Source organism: Rhizomucor pusillus, assembly GCF_041956525.1.
Source record: "Rhizomucor pusillus strain CBS 183.67 unplaced genomic scaffold VTP01scaffold_4, whole genome shotgun sequence".
Taxonomy (NCBI): Eukaryota; Fungi; Mucoromycota; class Mucoromycetes; order Mucorales; family Lichtheimiaceae; genus Rhizomucor; species Rhizomucor pusillus.
Genome location: NW_027192146.1, coordinates 1,638,358 through 1,660,170, shown reverse-complemented (window position 1 = coordinate 1,660,170; position 21,813 = coordinate 1,638,358). Strand labels below are relative to the sequence as shown.

The following is a 21,813-nucleotide window of genomic DNA, read 5'->3' as shown; positions in this document are numbered from 1 at the left end:
TTTCGTTGTCGATAGAATGCTTAAAATCATGCTTTGCAATAACGCCCTTAAACCTTCTTCATTTTCCGCCGAATTTGGGATACGAATAACGATATTGACATGGCAGCCGACATTGAACCAGACGAGTGCGTAGAAACATTCTCTCTCTCGAAGCACATAAAAGCAAAAGCTAAATTTAAACGAATCGCGATCTAGTGTTATTCGGCTTATACTTCAGTTTTTACGCGAGAACAATTTGCATAAAACTCTAGCCGCGTTGCAGAATGAATCGCCAGTGACGTTCAACACTGTTGAGAGTAAAAGCAGCTTCTTACAAGATATCGAGAACGGACGCTGGGACTTGGTTCTGCGACAAGTTGCGAAATTAAAGCTGCCGTCAGAAAAGCTGTATGATCTATATGAACAAGTATGAATCGATCGCCCCGAGAAGGAGTTTGCAGATCTGGCTGATCAGTGTTTAAAACAAAGATTGTAGTGGAACTTGCAGAGAAAGGAGAAAAAAGTGCGGCTCGGACTGTACTGAGCGAAACAGATATTATGGATTCTCTCCGAGAACGCGACGTGGATCGCTACATACGTCTAGATCACTTGATATCTCGACCGAAATTTGATAAGAGTCAGGCGTATCCCGATGGAAAGTCGAGGGATCAACGCCGGCGGGATATCGCTAAAGCATTGGATGGAGAGATAGCAGCAGTGCCGCGATCACGGTTATTAGCGTTACTCGGACAGGCGATAAAGTGGCAGCAGCATCAGGGCGCATTGTCGGCGGACACAGCTTACGATTTGTTCAAAGGCAAAGCACTCGTGCAGAAAGCAGAAGACGATGCAGTTGCGACGCAGCATTATTCCACTATCACGGTAATCCTGTACTCCCAGGAGTAATATACATGCAGTGAAACTAACTTGTTACGCTGTCCAGTATCCAGGAAAGAAGACGCACGCTGAGCACGCAGCCTTCTCTCCAAACGGTCTGTATCTGGCGACTGGCTCAGTAGACGGATTCATAGAGATATGGAACTACATGACGGGCAAATTGCGACGGGATCTCAGATACCAAGCGGAGGTGATTAGATAAAATATAGAGAAAACTAAAAGTCATGTTTCATTAACGTCGCAATATATAGGATAAATTCATGGCAATGGACAATGCTGTCTTGTGCTTAAGCTTCAGTCACAACAACGAACTGCTTGCGAGTGGATCTGCAGACGGAAAAATAATGGTAAACTTTATCTGTGATGTATACACCGTTCTTAATAACTAAAGTGTCTTCCTGCATTGAAATTTCTAGGTCTGGAAGGTGCAGACAGGCATGTGCCAGCGCAAATTATCACCGGCTCACAGTCAAGGTGTCAACGCTATTTGTTTCAACCATGATGGCACACAAGTTTTAAGCGGCAGTCATGATCAGACAGTCAAGATCCACGGTTTACGTTCAGGAAGGACTCTCAAAGAGTTTAGAGGCCATACATCGTTTGTAAACGCAGTCATGTTTTCAAACGACAACGCTTGGGTGCTCAGCGCCAGCAGTGACGGCACAGTCAAGGTAAGTCGTAGGAAGGACAATGTCACTTAACGTTTCTTTTAACCGATAATTTTGGCAAGATTTGGGATGCAAAGACCACCAGCTGTCATTATACCATTACCCCGCACCCAGAAACAAGCAAAGGACTCGTGCATACCGGAGGGGGACTGGCAAATCACACCGTGCAGACTGTTGTGCAGTTTCCTAAAAATATCGATCAAGTGCTCGTGTGCACGAAAAGCAACGTTTTGTATGTAATGACAATGCGGGGCAAGATCATCAAGACATATACACATCAAAAGAAGAGTGGATCTGATTTTGTATCGGCTGCCCTGTCTCCTCAAGGTGACATCGTGTATGCACTCGGGGAGGATTCGGTTTTGTATGCATTCCAGGCGACAACGACAAAACTTATTAGTGAAATCAAGATATCTGACCACGAAGCCGTGGGTATCGCGAGTCACCCGCTAGTCAATACTGTTGTAACATACGATGATGCTGGACATGTCTATTTCTTTAAAGCTTGATTTTACAACTTGTTTGTATTAAAAGCGGAGAAAAAATGTATAGCATGTATTTAACGTTTAGGGTAGAATTGGATGTGGGGTGATCTTACTATGTACATGGTATCGGGATAGCCGGTTCTTTGTTTTCTTAGCACGTTGAAGAGAGGATCCATCATCAGTTCAGTCATCTCCTTCTAGGCGAATTCGACCTGTTCGTCTGGATCCACTCCATCTGGGCACAGCACGACCTCTACCTCGCACATGCTGTGTCCAGTTATACATCCGAACAGTCATTCTATATGTCCATCGTATCATATCGCTGATACCCCATCGTGTGTTCGCCTCCAAGTACAACTCGAGACTTAGTGATGTCAAGCCAATGACTGCATAGAACATGGCATGTGCTCCAGCTTTTTCATAGATGACGCCTCCCATAAGACTTCCAAGTCCTGCACCGATGCCAGCATACATGGCCGCCAATAAGCCTACAACGTATAAAGCATTAGGATAGAATTTGACATACATAATTTGTTCTTTCTTTCTTACCTTGAGAAGTTGCCTGCAACGATGGAGATGCAAGCTCATCGGCTTGCACTACACCTGCTCCCCAGAGCGCAGAAAACGCAATCCCTATACAACATGGCCAGATACTCATCAATAAGCACACTTGCTACGCTGCTAAATGCAAACATTTACCATTTAACAGGTGCAAGACCAATGCGATGTTTGCTCCGCTGGGGCCTTTGGGCAGAACTGTATAAGAAAAGACGCGGATAATAGTCAATACATGACCTAGGATGATCAAGCTCTTGATGCCGAATAATCGTATAAGCTACCAATAAAACAAGTTAGGTCTCACTTTGGCGCAGAGCATTATACATCGCTGCTTACATCGCGAGAATAGAAGAAGAATAAAAGTTCTGTTACGGAGCCCACCAAGCCAGTAAGGCCAACAACAGATGAACTAGCTCCAAGATCTTGTTTTAGAAAGATGAAGAGGAAACTGATGACCATATTGAGGGAAGCACCCATAAGCATCATTGTCGTGAAAAAGAGCAATACTTGTGGTTGCTTCAAAAGTTCTAGAACGTTGGAGGGTTGTCTCTGCGAGGATACCGTTTCGTTGATATCTGCAGTGGATGCACGTCGTCTGTAGGCAGGCGGATTCGATAGATTAACAGCTTCAATGATACTAGATTCTGTTGCAAACTGAATAAGGCGCTGGATCTCGTTCTGTCTGATCTGCGACTCCTCTTCTATATCCTCTTCCATGAAATCATCATTAAAGTCCATCTGGAACTGTTTCATTCGAGACCGCTGACCCCAATCATCTTCGCTCGCGCGATGTCCAGTTCCTGACACCAAGCCGGTTGAACGAGAAGTAGCGCTAGTGTTGGTTTTGGGCTGTGGATGATGCTGAAGGAAAGGACGGGTCAGACGTGAATTTTGCTCGATCCTTTCTGGTTTGAACTGCGTGCTTCCGGCAACAATGATAAAGCATACGGCAGACATAGCATACACGTAGAATATAGCATTCATGTCATTCGTCCAATCTGCAATGAATCCGACCAACGATGAAGCAACTCCAAACGATATTGATCCAAACATACGTTGCCGACCTTGAGTTAGAGTAATGTTAAGAATAAATTGTATATCATTCATGCAGACTGTCGTGGAAATTTACCGTATTGATCCTTATTGCGACCGAGGATTTTCAGAACGCCTCCATCCACCAATGGGCCCACGGGAACGCCAAAGAACGCAAAGCAAACTGAGGTGATCGTTACTAGCGTCACTGTAAGCTTGCTTCTGTCTTGCTCAGACTCAATGTGCTGCACAACGACCGAGATTCCCATTACGCTGACGATCGCGAGCGTCGCGAACGTGTGCACTATGCACATAATGTACCGATGCGTCTTTGTCTTGTCTGCTATTGCGGTCCATAGAGGGCAGGCAATGGCGGAAATGAAGGGAGCTTTGTTCAAGTCAGTATTTGCCAAGAGTATATTGGTGTTATTCGTATTATCATACCAATGGCCACGAGCAGTCCAATCTGATCACTTTTCAGTCCTAGTTGAGAAGAATAAAAGAGAGCGAGATACACCGGCGCAGATCCCTGGCACGCGAACAGAAATGTGTATAATAGCTTGGGTGCAAGATACGGCATACCAGAACGCTTGTTAGCCCGGCTTTCTGTGAGCCCAAAATAGGCGGAGCTGAGCAAATGCTTGGCTACTGCTACAACACCCGAAAGCTTAGCTGACAGTTTTCCGGCCGCATGTTCGTCGACAACGGGTACAGCGTCATATCATATAACAGCTCTCTGTGTTATCAAGTGTCGAACAGAGGAAATAGCAAATTATCTCAACAACTGAATGATCAGCGTATCAATCTTACGATACGGTGATAAAACGCCTACAGCTTTTCATATGAACATTTTATCCTTTAATGCACCGAAATAGAGAGCAGATAGCTACATAGCAAAAACTGATATTTCTGGTTTCTGCCGAGCTTGCAGTAATAGCTGTGATTGTACTTGGAATACGTTTGACTGATATTTACTCTTACAGAATTATCTGTTGGATGGAGCGGCGCACACGGTTGTCAGCACAACCACAGGAGGCAATTTTGCATGAATTTTGCGGGACGCGCTAAAAAGCAAGTCAGCCACCAAATTTCAGTGATTTCAAACTTCTTTCTTCACACAGGCCCTGAGAATACTCAATGCCAGCAATACATACCACACAACGCGCTCAAAAGCTACATCGTCTCCTTTCTGACTACTTGTCAGACGAAAACCGTATTCAGAAACACATGACCTTTATACTGCAAAGTATTCTGGACAATGCCCTCTTGAAAGATCCAGAGCCCCAGCAAGATCGCGATCTCGAAGCGGTGCAACGCAAATGGATCGCACGCGTAAACACCTTACTCCAGTCAAAAGACATCAGCACACGCTGGTCGGCAGTTGTTTTTGTGAAGACAACAAGCGAGCAATCTCCAATTCTCTTTGCAAACAACTTTCAAACATGGGCGGGTCTCCTGTCAAACATTGTATCCGTATGTTAATCTGCTCACATTATGCGCGAGAAAGTCACATGCAAACATCTTATTATTTGTTTCTCAGAGAAATGAACCTGCCTTGGTTTTGAAGGCTGCGATCGAAACGCTCAGTTTGCTCTTTTCATATTCGGCCAAATCCAAGTTGCCAGATCTGCAGGGCGATGTCGTCCACAAGATGCTCATAAAATTCAACCAGACATTGGTAGCATTGACTCGGAAGGATGATGTTAAAGTAAGTAACTATTGCGTATACGCTTGATATTCTTCTATTCATGCGTATATGATACATAGGTTGAAGCATTCAATGCACTAGCTCTGAATGTTGAGTACTTCCCAACAGTATCTCGCCATCTGGCGGACCAGATTACAAAAGCGTGCGTGACCTGCCTTGAAGGAAGTGAATGCAGCAATTTCTCTCCTGCGGTCGAAGCTGCAGCACATTGTCTGGCAAAGTCCAGTCTTGTTGGAGGCAGAAAAGACTCTGCCGCCTTGTGGAATGAGAAATTGATGTGTCTTATTGGATCTATCCATCTGGCTGCAAACACTCTCTTTGACAGCATTGATGAAGGTAAATTAGAATGTAGAGGAAAAAGTGCTGCGTAGGGCAGTTTATACTCACTCATTCCTTAGACGATGTCCCACAAGATATCAAGCACAAATTCCCCTTGAGCCCAACATCCAGGGATCACGTAGAATCGTTCCCGATCCTCTTTAACAGAATCATAGCCCTGCAAGTAGCTATCATCACGTTCCTGAGGTAAGTTATAGAAATGCCAACTCAAACCTATTCAAGCTTCTAACATCTGCTCGTTTCAGCACGAGAATGTCCATGATTGTTAATGTTCCCACCGTTGCTATCATTCAACTCATATGCCGATTCTTGAATATATACGAAGGAATACCGGTTAGTCCAATTCGACGATTTTCCTATATACTGTCATAGTTTTGCTTACTTGTGACTATAGATGCGTGAATTCAAAAACAAGGAAGAATACATTTGGGTCATGACATGCCTTCCAGCTTTGCAAGCGAGCACATGCAAGCTCTTCGCTGCCGTACTGCATTGGTAACTACTTCTCTTCATCTATCATCGATCATTTACATACTGAGCTCCCTTCAGTTCTAGCAATGCCTTACCACAATATACAAGGCTGTTTGCCAGTATATTGAGCAAACTCTTGTCAGAAAAATATCAACAACGTCCCTTGAGGATATCTATCTATAAATTGACCACGCTTTGCCTACAAATATACGGTGCGGCTTTTGGGCAAAGTATCTTTAAACCCGCTATGGCTGCTATACTTAATGATCTGAAAGATCACACGAAAAGTATTTTTCCCGCCACGAGAGCGGTGAAGGTAAATAAGCGAAGTCAGGAAGAATATGTGTACATGCAGAATACTGAGTAGATATTGTTATTTCCAAAAGGCCGGAACCAAGCGACATGCGGATGCGGATACCGTCAGCAATTCAATGTCTAGTCTCAATTCTGTCGATTCAGAAGCATGCGATATTCAAGTAGCTGCTTTGGACTTGCTCCGCGAATTGCTCGTAGCACGAAGCTTGTTATTCGATAAGAAGACCCGCGCACATGTAGACCAGCTGATTATTTCCAAACTGCTCAACTTTACACAGGCAGCCAGACAATTCAAGGAACAGTCTGCTCACTTAAAACGTAAATTGTACGAATGTCTATTGGCAACGGTGATGAACCCCTCCCTGTCTCAAGCCAGCGTACTGCCTTACGCGATCCGAATGTTCAGTGCCGGTGTCAATGAAGAAAACCAAGAGGTATAAAATATGCTCACTTAGTATGTGATCCTTTTTTAGTAATATCTACTTGACTGTTATGTAGCTGAAATCGCTTTGCTCACACTCATTGGCTGTTTGCGAATTGCTTATGCATCCTCGTATGCCGCCTATGCAACGGGCTATTCCTGCAATGCCTGCAGATCAGCAGTATCAAGATGATATAGTTGCTGCTCCAGAAACGGAACCAGATGCAGCTGAAGAACAAAAAAACGAGCAACGGGTGCAAGAAGAAACAGTGCAGGAGCATGCTATCACGGATACACGCTACGAGGAACCATCTGCGCAGACAGTATCACCACCAGCGAAAAGAAGACGCTCCAACGAGGAAGCAAAGCAGGTAGTAGCACCTGCTAAAACACTCAGCGCGTCGGGAGCAATCTTGTCACCTGTCTACCATGGAGAAAAGACAATCTTTATCGAGGAAACTGTTGTAAAAGCCTCGATTGCTCGTCCTATCAGCAATGAAACGCCACAGCAAACAGAAAAAGTCGAAGAGAAAGAAAGAGAAGATTCAACCACGGATGATATTTTCACTACTTCGGAAACATTGTCCAGTGTACCACAGAGTACCGACATGGGTAATCGACAAGTTTCCTACATGGATATTAGCGGTGATGAAGACCGACGGGGAAAGCAGCTTACACCCGATTTTCTCGATGAAATCCTTCGTTATCCTTCAGAAACTACCGCGTCGACCTCCAATGCTGGAGAACAATCAATGTCGATGGGAACAATGACACGCAGCGAAACTACATCTCGAACAACTACTGAAGTGACAGAAACGAGCCTGTCCCAAGCAAACTTTACTGCAGAGCAAAACGACAATAATGACAACGGGGATGAGGATGACCTCGAGATACCAGATATCGACATGGCTGGGCCTGACGATGACGATGAGGACTAGGAATAGTTAAATTGTCAGGACACAAAATATGAAAGTCGATTTCCAGACTAACTGGACTTAAATAAAAGTTGATTTCAGGTTCAAAAGTGTTTTCACTTTGAGCAAAAAGTGAGCTGAAACTTATCCGAGTGAAACAGACATTACGTTGAAAACAACCATCGCTGATCTAAATGATCTAAATAGCTGCATATGAAAGAGTTATCATAAGAGTTATCTTCATGCGGCTAATCCAGATCCACATAACCGACTTGTGTTCGCTGACTCTAGCCAAAATGTGCTTCCAGCACTGTGCTCTTTTTCTCTCTTATGTGATACAGATTACAGACAAAGCAACAAAACACTGGGGCATTGCCAAAGCGAAATAATATTACAATATAGGATTGCGATCGGTAAAGGAGGAGGTTGAGAGGGAAAGGAGATAATAATGTCAAGGTTGGGCAACGACTGCTAGTGTCCTTCCAGTTTTTGAACAGACTCCCGATTGTGACGAGCTGTGCGTATGAGTGATCTGTACTGTGTATTTTCGAGCTTATCCAGAGGTACGGCATCACCATCTTCACCACCGTTGAAAAAGACTTTTAGAAGCTGTAAATAAGACAATCAATATTAAAGGTGAAGCGCTTAAAAAGACCCATGTTTCATTCAGATGTACCTCTAGCCATTTCAGCACAATATGCTCTTCATATTCATCCAATGGTGGGATTTCAGCTTGCTGAGACTCTGACGACGGTGCTGGCCGGACCAAATTTTCCAGTGTATTGAGGATCTCTTTCCAGATTTTGAGCACTACCAGTTGCATATTTGTTTCTGATAGGTTGTCGTTGAGGATTTTCAGATTTGTCTCGAGATAATCCAGCAAAGGTGCAATAGCATCCTCGCAGTCTTGCAAACTGGGCTCATGTTGCTTACTGCTGCGACTAAACGATGAAAAGAAGCTGCGTTCTTTGCGTAAAAGCTTGTCTAGTGCTTTTCTTGAAAGGCATTGACGTATAAATGCACCCATCTGCAAGTTAACGACGAAATCCCGAGTGTCAATTGGAAATCAAAATGCTCATTATTTTTTTTTTTTTTTTGCTTTTCCCTTACCTGATCAACGATCAGTCCTGCAGCGTCATTTTCCGCTCCTTTCAGTGTTCTAAACGACTTGACAAACCAGAACTGTATATCATCCTTTTCACCAACTAAACTGACTCGCAGCAACAAAGTTCCTTGCGGATCTAATTTCAGATTGATATCGTGCATCTGGTAGTCGTCAAAATACTCTGGTTGCAGTTTGAACCATACGCTGCCGCATTCTTGGTTGGCGCCAATCATGTCTTCATCGTAGACAACAGCGAGCACTTCTGCGCTTCTCTCATTGAGCCATACATCAAAGGTCTGGTCCCAGCGCGGGTTGAGTGTCCTGTACAGTGTCCTAGTCTTTCCGATTTCCTTCTTGTTGATAGTAAGAACGACGAATGGATCGCTTAGGCCATTGGAATCCAGGGGTTGCAGATTTTCTGCACGGACTACTTTGATGGAATACAAAAAGTTTGTCTGCTCCGTTTTCTCTACGGTCGTGCTCGAAGGACTTGCTTCTCGCAAACGTTCCATTCTTTCTGCAATTTCATCCACGTCCATCGTCTGGTACAGTCTATCAAGACGACCACGTGCTGCCTCAATATCATTGAGCATCACACACATCTAAAACCACAATGTTCCCGTTTTAGAGACAAGTATTTTGAATATCTACAATTGATTTGTATAATACCTCGGGTGTAAAATCTGGTGGCGGTTCTTCATCCTTGGAAGAACTGTGACCTAGTGTAAGCCTTGCTTTGTCCAAAAATGATGCGGCGGAAGAAGATGTTTCAGGGTCGTATTCGTTTGGAGGGTAGATAGTATCTTTAATAAGGTAATCGAGGGTATTGGTATAATGCTCCAAGGCGATAGCAATGACCTACGTGGATATTTACAGTCCAGTTAGCGCGTTGCGTGAGATCACAGCTTCCATTTCCATACCTTCGAGAGGACAGTCAGGAATTTACAGCGCTGTAATTCATTAGGCCATTGTAAGTTTTGAACAAAATCGACAGCTTGGTGAAACATGCTAAACAGATCGACAATAGAGGAGGAGTGCACTGCGGTTTCGCTAATAGCTTTGAACTGTACAGGAAAAATGTTCTTAGTCTCGGATAACGGGACTCTGATGTAGTCTATCACTTCGTCTTTACCTCGTCTTGCTTGATTGCATTTTCGACCCACTCTGGCGTCTGCTCGTTCGTTGTTTTGAGCCATCGCCTTACATGTGGCAGGAACCATGACTCCACCTTGAAAAGCGCTGCTTTTTTCCTAGATGTGGTAATTTTAATTTGATGAACCCACAGCAAAGCTATTACAGCACTGCAACTTGCAACTTACTTTGGTCCGAATTGATCGTACAAACGTTTGAGAGAAAGTACCTTGTGATATAACTCAAAGGTAACTTCTACGGGTGCTTGCTTTGCCTCCATGCTATGCGCCCAGTTCTCCATTTCTAATGCAAAAAGAGGCATGTATCGTTCCATGACGATACCAGGTATCGGCAGCACACTGTACACCACGAGTGTTAATCATCGTTTTTGCATCTCAAAGCCTGAACGATCTGCTACGTACCCCTTGAGTGGAGTCTTGAACTTTCCCTTTGTAAGGTTAACCAGCTCCTTGATTAACTTGTCGGCCAGTGTAAGAAGGTTCGATAAATTGTCCTTTTCGGTATTATTCATGACTTTTTCTAAAACACGCCATCTCATAACAGCCGCACCCTGGTTGATATTGACGGATTAACACGTCGTAAGTCTTAAATAATTATGCAGAGGTATCAACTTGCCTGTACAGTATCTTCAAGCCGCAAGAATTCTGTCATTGGATCGGCATGATCTTCCAAGTACGCTGGATTTTCGTAAATTTTGTCAAGCATTCCCACTAGATCGTTGACCCAATCAGGGCTATCAATAAGTCAACTACGATTAGTCCCGAATAAGCAGAGCATCACCCAATTTCCAACGCACCTAATGGTCCAATATTCAGACAATGCGTTTTCCAGCGCATATAATAGGATCTGGTTCAAGTCCTCATATGTTCTGATCAAGCTTTCTCTCTGTTATTTTACGGCGAAGTCTTAATTAGTACCCGACAATATGCATATAATTATACTGGATCACTTACATCATTGATAGCCCAATTACTGACATCCGTCTCTTTGATGACTTTATCCAGGGCGCGCATAGCATCTTGCACATCCTCCAAATCAAGTTTATCCTGCTGGAATTTTGATGCCACCAGTTGTAAATATGTAACTGCACGGAACGGTGCAGAAATTCGCCAAGTACGCCAACATTCACGCAATAAATCGTCCGATTGCACGGATAGAACGCTTGTCTTTGCTCGTTCAGAATCAGGCACAACTTCGAGATCGAAATCGATGCACATTTTCATCAGCAAACGGAACAGTGATCGCGGATCGTTTGGAACAAACACAAATGTGCTCTGCGCCGAATCTGCACGCTACAATGCCTGTTAGAGATATTCTACTCGAGTACCAGCTGGATGGTTTTGAACACTTTACGTCGCTTTGATTGGCCGAGTTGAGGGCTAAATCAGGTTTCATGAGCATCAGCGTGTTCATCAATTCGGTAAGTTGCTTGATCTCTCGCCGCTGCCAGTTTTCGTATGCCTGCTGCGTAGGGAAATCCTCTCGACGACCGGGGAAAGGCTGGTTCATATGGATATTGTTAATGCATTTTTTGAAATCCACCAATAGCATCTAGACGAAAGCGAAGAATGGTGTTAATTGAGCTTCTCAAAGAAGTTAGAAAAGAAGTAAGTATACCGGCTCGGTACAGATCGCCTGCAATTCTTGTAATTTCCTGTGGTGTTCCAAATCACCCTTTTGGAACAAATTCTGCACAGTTTGCACCATGGGGAATTTCTCCAATGCTTCCAAGGAGCTGTCAGGTGGTCCAGGAGTACTGCTGCCGGAAGCTGAGGATACCTGGCGGCGACTTGACGGACGGGATGCCTTTGCAGGCGTAGCTACACCGTTCAACATTTCCATCAATTCGGGCGTTGCTGAGGCCGGTGCATCTTCTTGGACAGTCCGTATGACAAGCTCGGCGAATTGAGCCATGTGCTTGTTAAGCTGGTCGTTCACAGACGTCGGATCAATTTTTGCAAGCTCGGTTTTGCTCAACTGTAAGAAGGTGATGATGAGGTCGTTGACGGTTCCGGAAGGTCTAAATCGCTGCGCTTGAAGAGACTTTCGGAACTGTGAGACTGCAGACACATATGCTTTGTCTTCGCTCGTCATTCGTGTCATCTCCTTTGTCTTCTTCACGTCATCCAGCCGACGTAGCAGGCCATGCACAATTTCTCGTGTCAGCTTATCTGGCCGCCCCTCATCCGAGAACTTGTCGGTAATTGACCCCAGGACACCTGTAACACCAATGTGGATCGAGTGTCTGTCTGATTTTTCTTTCTTTTGCTCTTTCGCAAGCGAGGATTGGGGCCCGGTCTGCTCGAGAAAAGCGCGGATCGCACATCTCAGTGAAAAGTCATAAAGGGTTTGCGTGTTCGTATTTGTACTTCGGCTCTTCTTGCCGCCGCGGCGTAGCCGAGAACCGCCTTCTAACTCCATGTGAGCCCCGTCCTTATCCTTTTGCGAGTTTGAAAGGGAAAGGGGACCTCAATTTCCCGTTTCGGGCACACCAGACCTGAACGGACTTTGAGGCATCGTCTCTCTCCGCTGTCTTTTCGCCCAAAGGCGCGCATACACCCATAGCACCACCTCCTGTTTCACCTACTATATCTACCAATGATCAAGTCTGTCCTCATTTTCAATAACCATGGCAAACCACGGTTAATCAAGTTTTACCAGCAGATTGTAAGCTATATATACGCCCGCCGCGACGTTGTACTTCCAACTGACTCTGCTGTTTAAAGGACATTGCGACGCAGCAGGCGCTAGTGCAGGAAATCTACTCGCTTGTTTCAAAACGACCAGATACCGTTTGCAACTTTTTGGAAGGAAGTAAACTCTTAGGAGGCAAAGATACCCGTGTCATTTATAGACACTATGCAACGTTGTATTTTGTGTTTGTTGTCGACGAGAGCGAAAGCGAACTTGGCATCCTTGATCTTATCCAGGTAGAATCGACGGTTAAAGTACGCACATGAAGATAAATCGGCTGACATTGATGCTGCAGGTCTTTGTCGAGAGTTTAGATCGCTGTTTCGAGAATGTCTGCGAGTTGGATCTTGTAAGTTTTTCGAATTTGATTTACAGTTAGGATTAGCATCGGCTGATATCTTGATCCCTATCATAGATTTTCCACTTTGAAGAGGTCCACAATATACTCTCGGAAATCGTGCAAGGAGGAATGGTGCTGGAAACAAATATGAACGAGATCGTCAGTGCGATCAATGAAATGAATAGAGCGAAAAAGAAATCCGGTTTGGGCGCGACTAGCAGCCTAGGCTTGAGAGCAAGCGAGACGTTGCGAGCAGGATTCCGACATTAGATTTGTAAAAAAGTGAAAGAAAAAATGCCTGTATATATACACGAAGTTTTACATACACATGCTATGTCGACCTGGTTTATTTCGTCGCATTTTGTAGTCTATTTTCCTTTTACACGGTTTGATTGAATATTCTTGCGTTGATGCCCGGTGGTTCGTCTGCAAGCTTATCTGCAATGCTATTCAACAGTTGCTCCGTACGATACTGCTCGTAAAATTGTTCATAAGTATCGATGCGAAGGAGACCTCGATGGTCTGTGATAAGCATATCCACAAATTTGGCTAAATCCTCCTCTTCATTTTCCACTTTGCTTTGCAATCCAAAAACGTACGGCATGTTTGCGAGGTATTCGAGCATCTTGAACGCATCGTCTTGCTCGTCTTCTTGCTCTTCCACGTACTCTTGCAGCGTTTCGACTATGGAATCCAATGTATCTGAGCGTATAAGAGAATGCTCTGTTGCTGATTCTCCAGCAGTAGCATCGTCGACAACTGTGTCATCCTGATCAATGTCAAGATATCCATAGACTGGGATCTGTAACTGGTTAAAGATTTCCGTTCTGCATTTTTCTTTAAACTCTCGAGTCGGTATCGATGTGTGAGCCTTGCCGATAACCGGGATCACGTTCGTGCGCGAACAGAGTATTTTCAATATACGGCAGTCATCTTCATCGATCACGAGGTCTGATGCATCGCTGGTGCTTGCCATCCACCGGCTGGAATCCAGAAAATACAAGCATGCATGAACGTGACTATCCAGAATTGCCTTGGTTCTATCGCGTCTTATTTTGGTTTCCTGTCAACCAGCCAAGGGCAGATAGGAAGTGAGAAAGAACGACAGAAATTGGAAAATTGAAAATATGCATATATCAATACAGCATATTCCAAGTTTCAGTAGTCTCAAGCACTTGCCTCGTTCAGGGTCTTTGCAAACTGATGATCAATGTATTTAGAAAAATATTGCACTTGGTGATCCATTATCGTGGGGTCTTGCACAAACCCAGGCGTATCAATAATGGTCAGCGCTATGCACCCACCACCGGCGAGCTTGTTTTCAAGGTGCATGGAAACATGGTAAACCTCATCCGTAGGACGTGCGTTATCCAGCATCCAAGGTTTTGAAACTTTGAGAGTACCTTGCAAAATCACTCCTTCCAGACGTCTGCAGAGCGATCTGACAAAGGTCGTCTTGCCAGCCCCGCACTTGCCGACAATCATAATGTTAAGGTTCGACGTTGGCTGCTCTTTTTTCTTGCTTCGTGATTGACTTGCGTAAAATTTTTCAAGATGAGTGCTGTAAAACATCTCTTTACCTTTGAAAACAATGTAAAGAAAAGAAATAGGTAGAAAATGATAATGCAAACATATTTTCTGCTTTTCCTTGGACGAGTTTATTTCGATCACTGATGTTTGCTTGATACCTTTGAAAATCAACCAATTGATGATGGCAAGTGACGGTCGCTCCAAGGCATTTTTAATTATCATTGTTGGAGTACAATACAAACAATAAAGGAAATTTAGCTTTTTCCGAACAAACTTATCGTGGTTGAGGTTGCGACATGAGTTGCGCTTTCTGTAAACAACAAAATGTTAACCTTACGAATATCCGGTATCTGGATAAGTACTGGGATACTTTACCAGTTGTCGAATTTGATCTCTGTGTTCGGCTGGCAATGCATTGATTTGTTCTTCCGTCAAATGCATAACTTGCATTAACAAGGCTTTTTGTTGTTCCTGGACATTAGGAGGCACTGATAGATAAGAACATATTAGCGTCGTCCTCCATTGTCAGATAAAAGCACAGTCGGGATTAAAGTACCTGGACTGCCAGTTGCCATCGGCATATTAGCGGCTGCAGGTTGTGGAGGTACGGGTGAATTGACTGCTTGCGGCGGCGGTTGCATAGACGATGGAGCTGCTGCTGCTGCTGCTGCTGCAGGCTGCGGTGGTGTAGGCGTGTTTGCCGCCATAGGCGATCCCGCTGCAGCAGGTGATCCTCCTACTGGATTGCTAATAATTCTCTGCAGCAATATCTTAGCCAAAAAAACCATAACAATATGTTAAAAAATCAAAAACGTACTGTAATGATGTTGGGATCCACGATATTCATCATGACCATCGCCTGAAACAATGCATATGCTACTTGAGGGTTTGAAGTGAGGAAATCGCGTGTGAAAGCAGGTCTTTCAAAGGACATTTGCTACCACAGAACGTTAGTTTTTTTTTTCCAACGTCTTGCACGACGATCTTAAAATGGTTTACCTTCATCTGGGACATGAGGACAAATAGCTGTTCTGAGTTCATAGATGCTAGTACTCTAGAGATTTCATCTACTGAAGTTGCTGGTCCGGGCGGTTTTGGAGCGTTCATGGGAGGTACGTGCTGTTGATGCGGTGGAGGCATTGCTTGGGGCGGGGGCATAGCAGGTGGTGGCGGCTGGCTTCGTGGTGGTGGATGCTGATGTTGTCTTTGGTGCCTTTGGTTATCAGGATGCGGATCCATGGCCGCGTAATCTACTCGCAACTGTCTTCCACCAATGTCATATTCGTTCAAGTTTCGCACAGCACTCGCTGCAGTCTCGGCATCTATTACACATGATCCGTCAATTATCATGTCGTGTTGTTTCTTATCGTGCATACCGTAATATTCGCAAAAGCCGTATCCCTTGGGTCGACCGGTCTCACGATCGAAGAGCAATCTTTCAGTAAATTGTTTAGACAACAGAGCAATGGGTTGAAAAAACTTGGATTCGCTGGACTACCTGAATGACTGTACTGGACCGACTTCCTTGAAAATATCAATAAGCTGCTCCTCTGTCAATTCAAAAGGAATGTTTCCCACTATGATCCTCTGTAAGCTTCTGTAAAGAACCCAAATGTCTAGACCTGGATTGGATTTACCAAAAACGACGCGCGATCCTCTCGATGCTTGATTCATTTCAGTCGCGATCAAAGAAACACCCGATACTTTGAACTTTTCAAGCGCGGCTCATGAAATGCGACCTGAACTCCATTTTTTGAGGTAATCCAACCTCTCCATTTATTTTTAGATTGCAAAATTGAACAACATATATTCTAGGTTAAATCACTTATTCGCTCTGGCTTGTACGTTGCTTAGCACGTTCTGCTACGACACCCACGCCAGGAAAAGGCGCAACGTGAGGCGATAACCATTCCTTTTCTCCTTCCTTGTCTTTTGTATCATTCTCTGCTCTAGACTGCAAAATGTTCTGTTGGAGTTGTGGACCTTGTGTCAATCCAGCTGCTCCAACTAGTTCGTGCTTGCTAACATCGTGAGGGTGCTGAGTGCATTCTCCAGAAGGTGAATAACGTCTCAAAGCTGAGAGTTCTTCCATCAATGTCTCGTGACGGAAATGTACACGAATGTTTGGCACGTTGGTCTTTTGCATATCGTTGCCTGCCACACCAGGCTTGTACCAGTCTTTGCCGATCCAGTGCTTCTTGATGCGACTTTCCCAACCACTTTGAATGACAGAGTTTCTGGCTAGCTCACACATGTCTGTAGGCGACAATTTCCAGATCTGTATCATAGAAATGTTGTCCATAAGTTTGCTAGATAGGATTCCCAATGTGAAATTTCGCTTCCTACCTGAGCAGCAACGCTGTATTCTTCGATCAAAGGTTCTTTGGTAAAGTGGAATTGGAGCGGGTCATCGGTGGATAGCGAAATATTTAAACCACGCTGGAAGAACTGAGGCAGTGGATTACGCTCGTAGTTCAAAAACAATGCATTGTTGGACAGCGGAGACATGGCAATAGGTATCTGTGCAAGATAATACAGATACTGAAGAGCTGGCACCTTTCGCAAGGTGATACCGTGGCTAATACCAAATGACGTCAAAAATGCCGCCGTCAAATGGTCCGTATCGCCTGCCTCGCCACAGTGTGGACGAAGCACAAACGTATCTAATAGCTCACATTAGAGTCTCGATACTTTTCAATATAATTATGGCACTTACTGAAGCCTCGCTCCATACGCCAGTTATTCAAAGTTGCCATGTTTGTATACATGTAATACAAATAATAACTGTAAGGAGGGTTGGAAATTCCATCCCACTGTGAAGGCACAGGGAACTTTCGGAACATACGACGCTCCGGCTTGGATTCATCATCGACCGAATCGAATCCAACTACTCTTTGAAGGAACACATGCAACTCTGGGTGTGATTGAGGATTCTGCGTGACCTCAAACAAGGGCTCATAGATATCTAGGATGAAGAAGAAGGACATATAAATTTTTCGATTTTGGCAATCTCTTGACCTCATACTTACTTTTAACTATATCGTGGAAACTTTGCACGGAATTAGACGCCTTGTAAACATTGTACAGACGAGGTATCTGGATCAACCAGCGCACATTGGGGGAAAACAGTTTGTTGTTCACCACCCATTTGGCAAGCTTATCCCACTCGGCTTTGGATCTTTACATACATGTTTAGACATGGTTCTGAAGATAAAAGCAACCTGCTTCAGCTCACCTGCCATAAATGGATACGCGATACTCGACCATTTGGTATTTGGAAGACTCTAAATCGGACACGACCTCTGTACAGCGTTTTAATATGATTTGTCCATCGTAGAGGGCGCATGTCATTTCAAACTATACCTTTAGTGATTTCTGCCAGATACCGTCCTTGGATGTAGTTGTCCGTCTTCATAAATATTTCTCGCAATCTACTCTCGCCAATTGGATTATATTTCAAGTTGAACTTGTCAAAACGGTGGAAAGAATCCTTATGGGCCTGTAATAAGATTCGTTCAGCAAGTTTCATCTTCTATGATCGTTGGCGTTGTTCACTCACATGCATATCCAAAGTATCTATACTGAGATCATAGGCAGTCAAATTCAAACTTTTGAATACACCGGCCAAAGTCAGGTGCTGACCATCACGGTAAATGACCACATCCTAAGTTATAAATGTTTAGAAGACATACAGTCCCAATAGGAGTACTGCAGATGATACAACTTACATCCGGAGACTTCTTCATCTTTGACTTTATGAATCGAAGCAAATGCTTCTGATTCATGCAGCTCGAGTGATGAACGTGGGTATCAACTTTTCTCACGTTATAGAAATCACGATGCGGCACCGTCTATAGTTGCGATTAATATTTCATCATTGCGAGCATATTTTAACTTTCTAATATTTACCTTGGAGTCAGCTAGTTCCTGAAACTCGTTCAACAAAATGTACATCTGCCATTTGCTATCCAAATAGCGTAGTCTTCTAAATGCAAAACTCTTTGTAGGTCCGTCACTATGCAAAAGGGAGGAGCTCCTTGTTACTCAAACATAGTCTAAATAGTTAGCTAGTGTCCTCGCCTACCATACCTTATGACATTGAGAACATAATCCATATCCTTGTAGAACTCTTTACGACTGGGCACGTTGTACAAAGGCTTCGCGGCATTTTTATCTTATCAAAAATAGCTTAGTAACTTATCAGGATATACCTTTAAAGCAAAATATACCATTTTCATCCTTGTAAACTTCATAAAAACCTTCAGAGCCCATGCCAAAAGTGTACTACCGCAGAACTTTGTTAGATATTATAGATGTCAATTTATGGGATGGACGCACCTCGTGAGCACCAGGTATTTCGCAATCGTCCCAATGGAAATCGCTGCCGACTGCTGCGATGGGATCAGCTTCTCGTTCTTTCTCACGCTGCTTTCGACGCGCCAACTCATCCGGAGGAGGCAGCGGCCACGATGGAGGCGGTGGAGGTGGATATATTTTCCATTCATCAGAATTGCGTGGATCGTCCTGGAGACGTTGGCGTGACCGAAACATGTATCTCTCTCGTAGATCAAGGCACGTATGTAAACTCTTGTACAGTTCTCGCAGCTCAGCTGTAAGAGCATCATCTATAATTCCAATATTACATCATAATCAGCAAATTCTGCAATGGGCCGGATAATTGCAATTGGTACCTTGCATTTCAGATTTGGCGTGTGGGTCGACTTTGGAGGAACTGGCAGGCACAGGTTCGTGTCTCGGCTTGTTTGGATCGTGAACTACAGGAGCAACCAATTGCGCCGTGGGATTCCTGTCAAAGTCTTCGTTGTCCGAGCTGTTGGCGCTTGGTCCTTCGTTTTCACCTAGGTGGGCTGGAATAGTTTGGCCGTAGTATCTGCTGTCATGCTACGCTAGCGATTAGCGTCGACAACAGCAGATCACGAACAAAGTACCTTACGTTCTGGTACTTCATTTGGTGGTGGTATTCAAAGAAAGGGGTTTGCTCCGTGCGAGGCGTGTTGCCCTCAGAAGGGCTCGGATTCGAATGCGGCGAGTCCATTTTAAAGGACTAGAAGGGAGAAAAAGGCGTTCAAAAACGGGAAGATCTGGAACACGCGTTGATTCGCATGACGACCTGCCTGATTTCGGCTCATGTATTATTTGCGCAAAAATCTTGCGTTTTTTGACGTCGGCCAGAGCACACTAAGATACATATTTGGCTTCATTGTTGGCAGCAACTTTATCAGCTGCTTTGTTTGAGTGAAGCGTGGAAAAGCAAGTAGCGTAGATTCTTCCCTCGCATGAAGCGAATAAAATAAATTAAATAAAAGAAAGTAGAGTAAACGACAGGTAATTCCAAAGGTCAAGTTTACATAGCATATTCAATATAATCAATTGAGGTTAGCGGTTGTTCCCATCTCCAACACCCTAGTCCAGTGATGTAGTTAGACTCGGCCTTCTCGCGTTAGCGCGTCTTCTACGTACCGGATGATTGAATCCAAACCACCATACAAGAATTGCGATTACTACACATATAATAATAACAAGTACTAGACAGCACCATTTTTTCTACGCGGGTAGGTAAGCATCATTGTCTGCAAAGATACTTTTAAAAAGAAACGTACATGTCTAGTAGCTCTTGCACTTCTGATTGCTTTGGCGATCATAGTGTTCCCTTGCTCCAGATGACCCACTGCAGTCTGCATATGATCTTCTACCTGCTTCACGGTTTCTCCCTGCTGCTCCACTAGCATCTGCATATCCATAAAGAGCTGATGCAATTCCTAGAAACCGGCTACTTTAGATGGCACATTCGATTGGAGCCAGATAAAAGAATGCTCAAAACTTGCCACAATCGTTTTTTCAATATGCTTGATATCATGATGGCGTGTCTGCACTTCTGACAACACTGCTCGTCCCTGACCTGTCCTGCTGGCTTGCATAAGCTGTAGATATAGATCAGGTTACGAGATCACGGTTGAGTCTCACATTCCCTCTATAGACGACACTAACCGACTGTGCAAAGACTTGAGATGTGTCATCAGAGTCGATAAAGCGGTCCATTTCCTCTTGAGTTGCATCGGGTTTCACTAGACTCCAAACGATTAAAATAAACAAAAGATGGGCCACAAGGAAGTAACTGGAAAATTACCTATCCTAATTTGACGCTCCACCCTCTGTCGATACTTCTTTTCGTACAGACGCTCCATGTCCTGATAACGCTGCAATGTCTCCAAAAATCGCCTCCTGAGCGCTTCCGTCTAAACAACAATGTTAATATAAAAATTGCAGCGGAATGCAGGTACAATGATCTGTAACCTGTGATTGCCGAACGTTTAGATCGCCCTGCTCTTTGACTTTTGCGTTGGATGCTTGCATAGCTAAGAAAACATGGTGAGATTGCTGACAAGTTGTTTTACCGTGCTCCCTTGTAATTCACCCTTTAATCTATTCCGTATGTCATAGTTTCGTTTCTGTGTCTCGCTTTTCAGGCGGCTCAAGTCCCGAGATATCTGCCTTGACTGTTCTTCATTGAAGCACACGAGTGCTTGGGTGTGCATCCTCTCTATCCTTTCAATGTTGTCGCTGACGGTTTCCAGCTCTGCTTTCAAACCATCGACCTACAAGGTTAAGCATTAATACTTCCTTTCTTTTACCCGCTGTTGCAGGTTCCTGATTGACTAACTTCACGAAAGAATCCTTCCATTGTTTGCAGCTCCGCGGAGGATCGACGCTGTTGTTGTGGAAGGGACTCCATTTCATAAGACTCTTCTTCATCGTATGCGTCATTGTATCCAGCCCCGCCTGCGAAGGCTGGATTGGTTTGCTGTGACGGAGGCGCTCGTGTATAACTTCGCTGAGACCGATACCCAGTAGGGGTTCTTTGTGGCCCAAAGCCGTCGCTGTTTGTAGAGAAGAAACAAATGGTCTCTGTTGGTCAAGCTGCATAGCTAGCGATTATATCACTGTGCCTTTCCCCCACCTTTCATGGTCATACCCTCCGCGGTCGCGCGTATTATACCGATCGTCCTAACAATGTTTAAGTCGACTATGGTCTGCAAATACAAGTCCTTACACAGGAACTGACCCTAAGCTCGGCCGTGCGATCCCTGCTGAAGGAATAGGACATAACGGATGGCAAAATACGCAGTGGAAAGGGAAAGCTGAGAAAGAGAAAAGAAAAGGGCCAGCCAGAAATGCGATTCGGA

At 44.3% G+C, this 21,813-nt stretch overlaps 10 protein-coding genes across 10 annotated transcripts; 3 read left to right on the top strand and 7 right to left on the bottom strand.

The window, feature by feature from the left end:
• Positions 1-99: 99 nt before the first annotated feature.
• On the top strand, positions 100-2,053 carry VTP01DRAFT_7989 (uncharacterized protein; the record flags this gene model as incomplete). The annotated part of the gene is made up of 7 exons (XM_069387060.1): positions 100-125; positions 196-406; positions 469-861; positions 923-1,066; positions 1,128-1,223; positions 1,293-1,547; positions 1,607-2,053. The coding sequence occupies 7 exons, from the start codon at positions 100-102 to the stop codon at positions 2,051-2,053; spliced, it is 1,572 nt and encodes a 523-aa protein (XP_069242454.1).
• A 159-nt stretch (positions 2,054-2,212) lies between these two features.
• On the bottom strand, positions 2,213-4,199 carry VTP01DRAFT_7988 (uncharacterized protein; the record flags this gene model as incomplete). Its single annotated transcript, XM_069387059.1, has 6 exons — positions 2,213-2,517; positions 2,579-2,662; positions 2,729-2,864; positions 2,924-3,651; positions 3,717-4,007; positions 4,064-4,199. The coding sequence occupies 6 exons, from the start codon at positions 4,197-4,199 to the stop codon at positions 2,213-2,215; spliced, it is 1,680 nt and encodes a 559-aa protein (XP_069242453.1).
• A 557-nt stretch (positions 4,200-4,756) lies between these two features.
• VTP01DRAFT_7987 (uncharacterized protein) lies at positions 4,757-7,811 on the top strand (the record flags this gene model as incomplete). Its single annotated transcript, XM_069387058.1, has 9 exons — positions 4,757-5,092; positions 5,160-5,327; positions 5,387-5,663; positions 5,726-5,852; positions 5,912-5,999; positions 6,061-6,161; positions 6,216-6,453; positions 6,524-6,886; positions 6,951-7,811. The coding sequence occupies 9 exons, from the start codon at positions 4,757-4,759 to the stop codon at positions 7,809-7,811; spliced, it is 2,559 nt and encodes an 852-aa protein (XP_069242452.1).
• Positions 7,812-8,258: 447 nt separating this feature from the next.
• On the bottom strand, positions 8,259-12,465 carry VTP01DRAFT_7986 (uncharacterized protein; the record flags this gene model as incomplete). The annotated part of the gene is made up of 13 exons (XM_069387057.1): positions 8,259-8,396; positions 8,464-8,814; positions 8,898-9,494; positions 9,562-9,750; positions 9,813-9,956; positions 10,025-10,142; positions 10,212-10,382; positions 10,446-10,594; positions 10,666-10,777; positions 10,841-10,929; positions 10,998-11,336; positions 11,398-11,595; positions 11,662-12,465. 13 exons carry the CDS (start codon positions 12,463-12,465, stop codon positions 8,259-8,261), a joined length of 3,399 nt encoding a protein of 1,132 aa, XP_069242451.1.
• Positions 12,466-12,642: 177 nt separating this feature from the next.
• Positions 12,643-13,348, top strand: VTP01DRAFT_7985 (uncharacterized protein; the record flags this gene model as incomplete). The annotated part of the gene is made up of 4 exons (XM_069387056.1): positions 12,643-12,711; positions 12,771-12,974; positions 13,034-13,087; positions 13,154-13,348. The coding sequence occupies 4 exons, from the start codon at positions 12,643-12,645 to the stop codon at positions 13,346-13,348; spliced, it is 522 nt and encodes a 173-aa protein (XP_069242450.1).
• A 109-nt stretch (positions 13,349-13,457) lies between these two features.
• VTP01DRAFT_7984 (uncharacterized protein) lies at positions 13,458-14,054 on the bottom strand (the record flags this gene model as incomplete). Its single annotated transcript, XM_069387055.1, has 1 exon — positions 13,458-14,054. The coding sequence occupies one exon, from the start codon at positions 14,052-14,054 to the stop codon at positions 13,458-13,460; it is 597 nt and encodes a 198-aa protein (XP_069242449.1).
• Positions 14,055-14,245: 191 nt separating this feature from the next.
• On the bottom strand, positions 14,246-14,563 carry VTP01DRAFT_7983 (uncharacterized protein; the record flags this gene model as incomplete). The annotated part of the gene is made up of 1 exon (XM_069387054.1): positions 14,246-14,563. The coding sequence occupies one exon, from the start codon at positions 14,561-14,563 to the stop codon at positions 14,246-14,248; it is 318 nt and encodes a 105-aa protein (XP_069242448.1).
• Positions 14,564-14,882: 319 nt separating this feature from the next.
• Positions 14,883-16,282, bottom strand: VTP01DRAFT_7982 (uncharacterized protein; the record flags this gene model as incomplete). The annotated part of the gene is made up of 8 exons (XM_069387053.1): positions 14,883-14,918; positions 14,984-15,096; positions 15,165-15,366; positions 15,426-15,545; positions 15,608-15,930; positions 15,985-16,043; positions 16,107-16,185; positions 16,246-16,282. The coding sequence occupies 8 exons, from the start codon at positions 16,280-16,282 to the stop codon at positions 14,883-14,885; spliced, it is 969 nt and encodes a 322-aa protein (XP_069242447.1).
• A 151-nt stretch (positions 16,283-16,433) lies between these two features.
• On the bottom strand, positions 16,434-19,664 carry VTP01DRAFT_7981 (uncharacterized protein; the record flags this gene model as incomplete). The annotated part of the gene is made up of 14 exons (XM_069387052.1): positions 16,434-16,886; positions 16,955-17,271; positions 17,325-17,573; positions 17,638-17,786; positions 17,844-17,910; positions 17,972-18,107; positions 18,168-18,272; positions 18,337-18,459; positions 18,518-18,623; positions 18,698-18,782; positions 18,838-18,892; positions 18,947-19,233; positions 19,300-19,510; positions 19,563-19,664. The coding sequence occupies 14 exons, from the start codon at positions 19,662-19,664 to the stop codon at positions 16,434-16,436; spliced, it is 2,445 nt and encodes an 814-aa protein (XP_069242446.1).
• A 341-nt stretch (positions 19,665-20,005) lies between these two features.
• On the bottom strand, positions 20,006-21,734 carry VTP01DRAFT_7980 (uncharacterized protein; the record flags this gene model as incomplete). The annotated part of the gene is made up of 11 exons (XM_069387051.1): positions 20,006-20,032; positions 20,090-20,173; positions 20,230-20,388; positions 20,455-20,550; positions 20,618-20,694; positions 20,757-20,865; positions 20,924-20,985; positions 21,045-21,225; positions 21,291-21,507; positions 21,603-21,634; positions 21,693-21,734. 11 exons carry the CDS (start codon positions 21,732-21,734, stop codon positions 20,006-20,008), a joined length of 1,086 nt encoding a protein of 361 aa, XP_069242445.1.
• Positions 21,735-21,813: the final 79 nt, after the last annotated feature.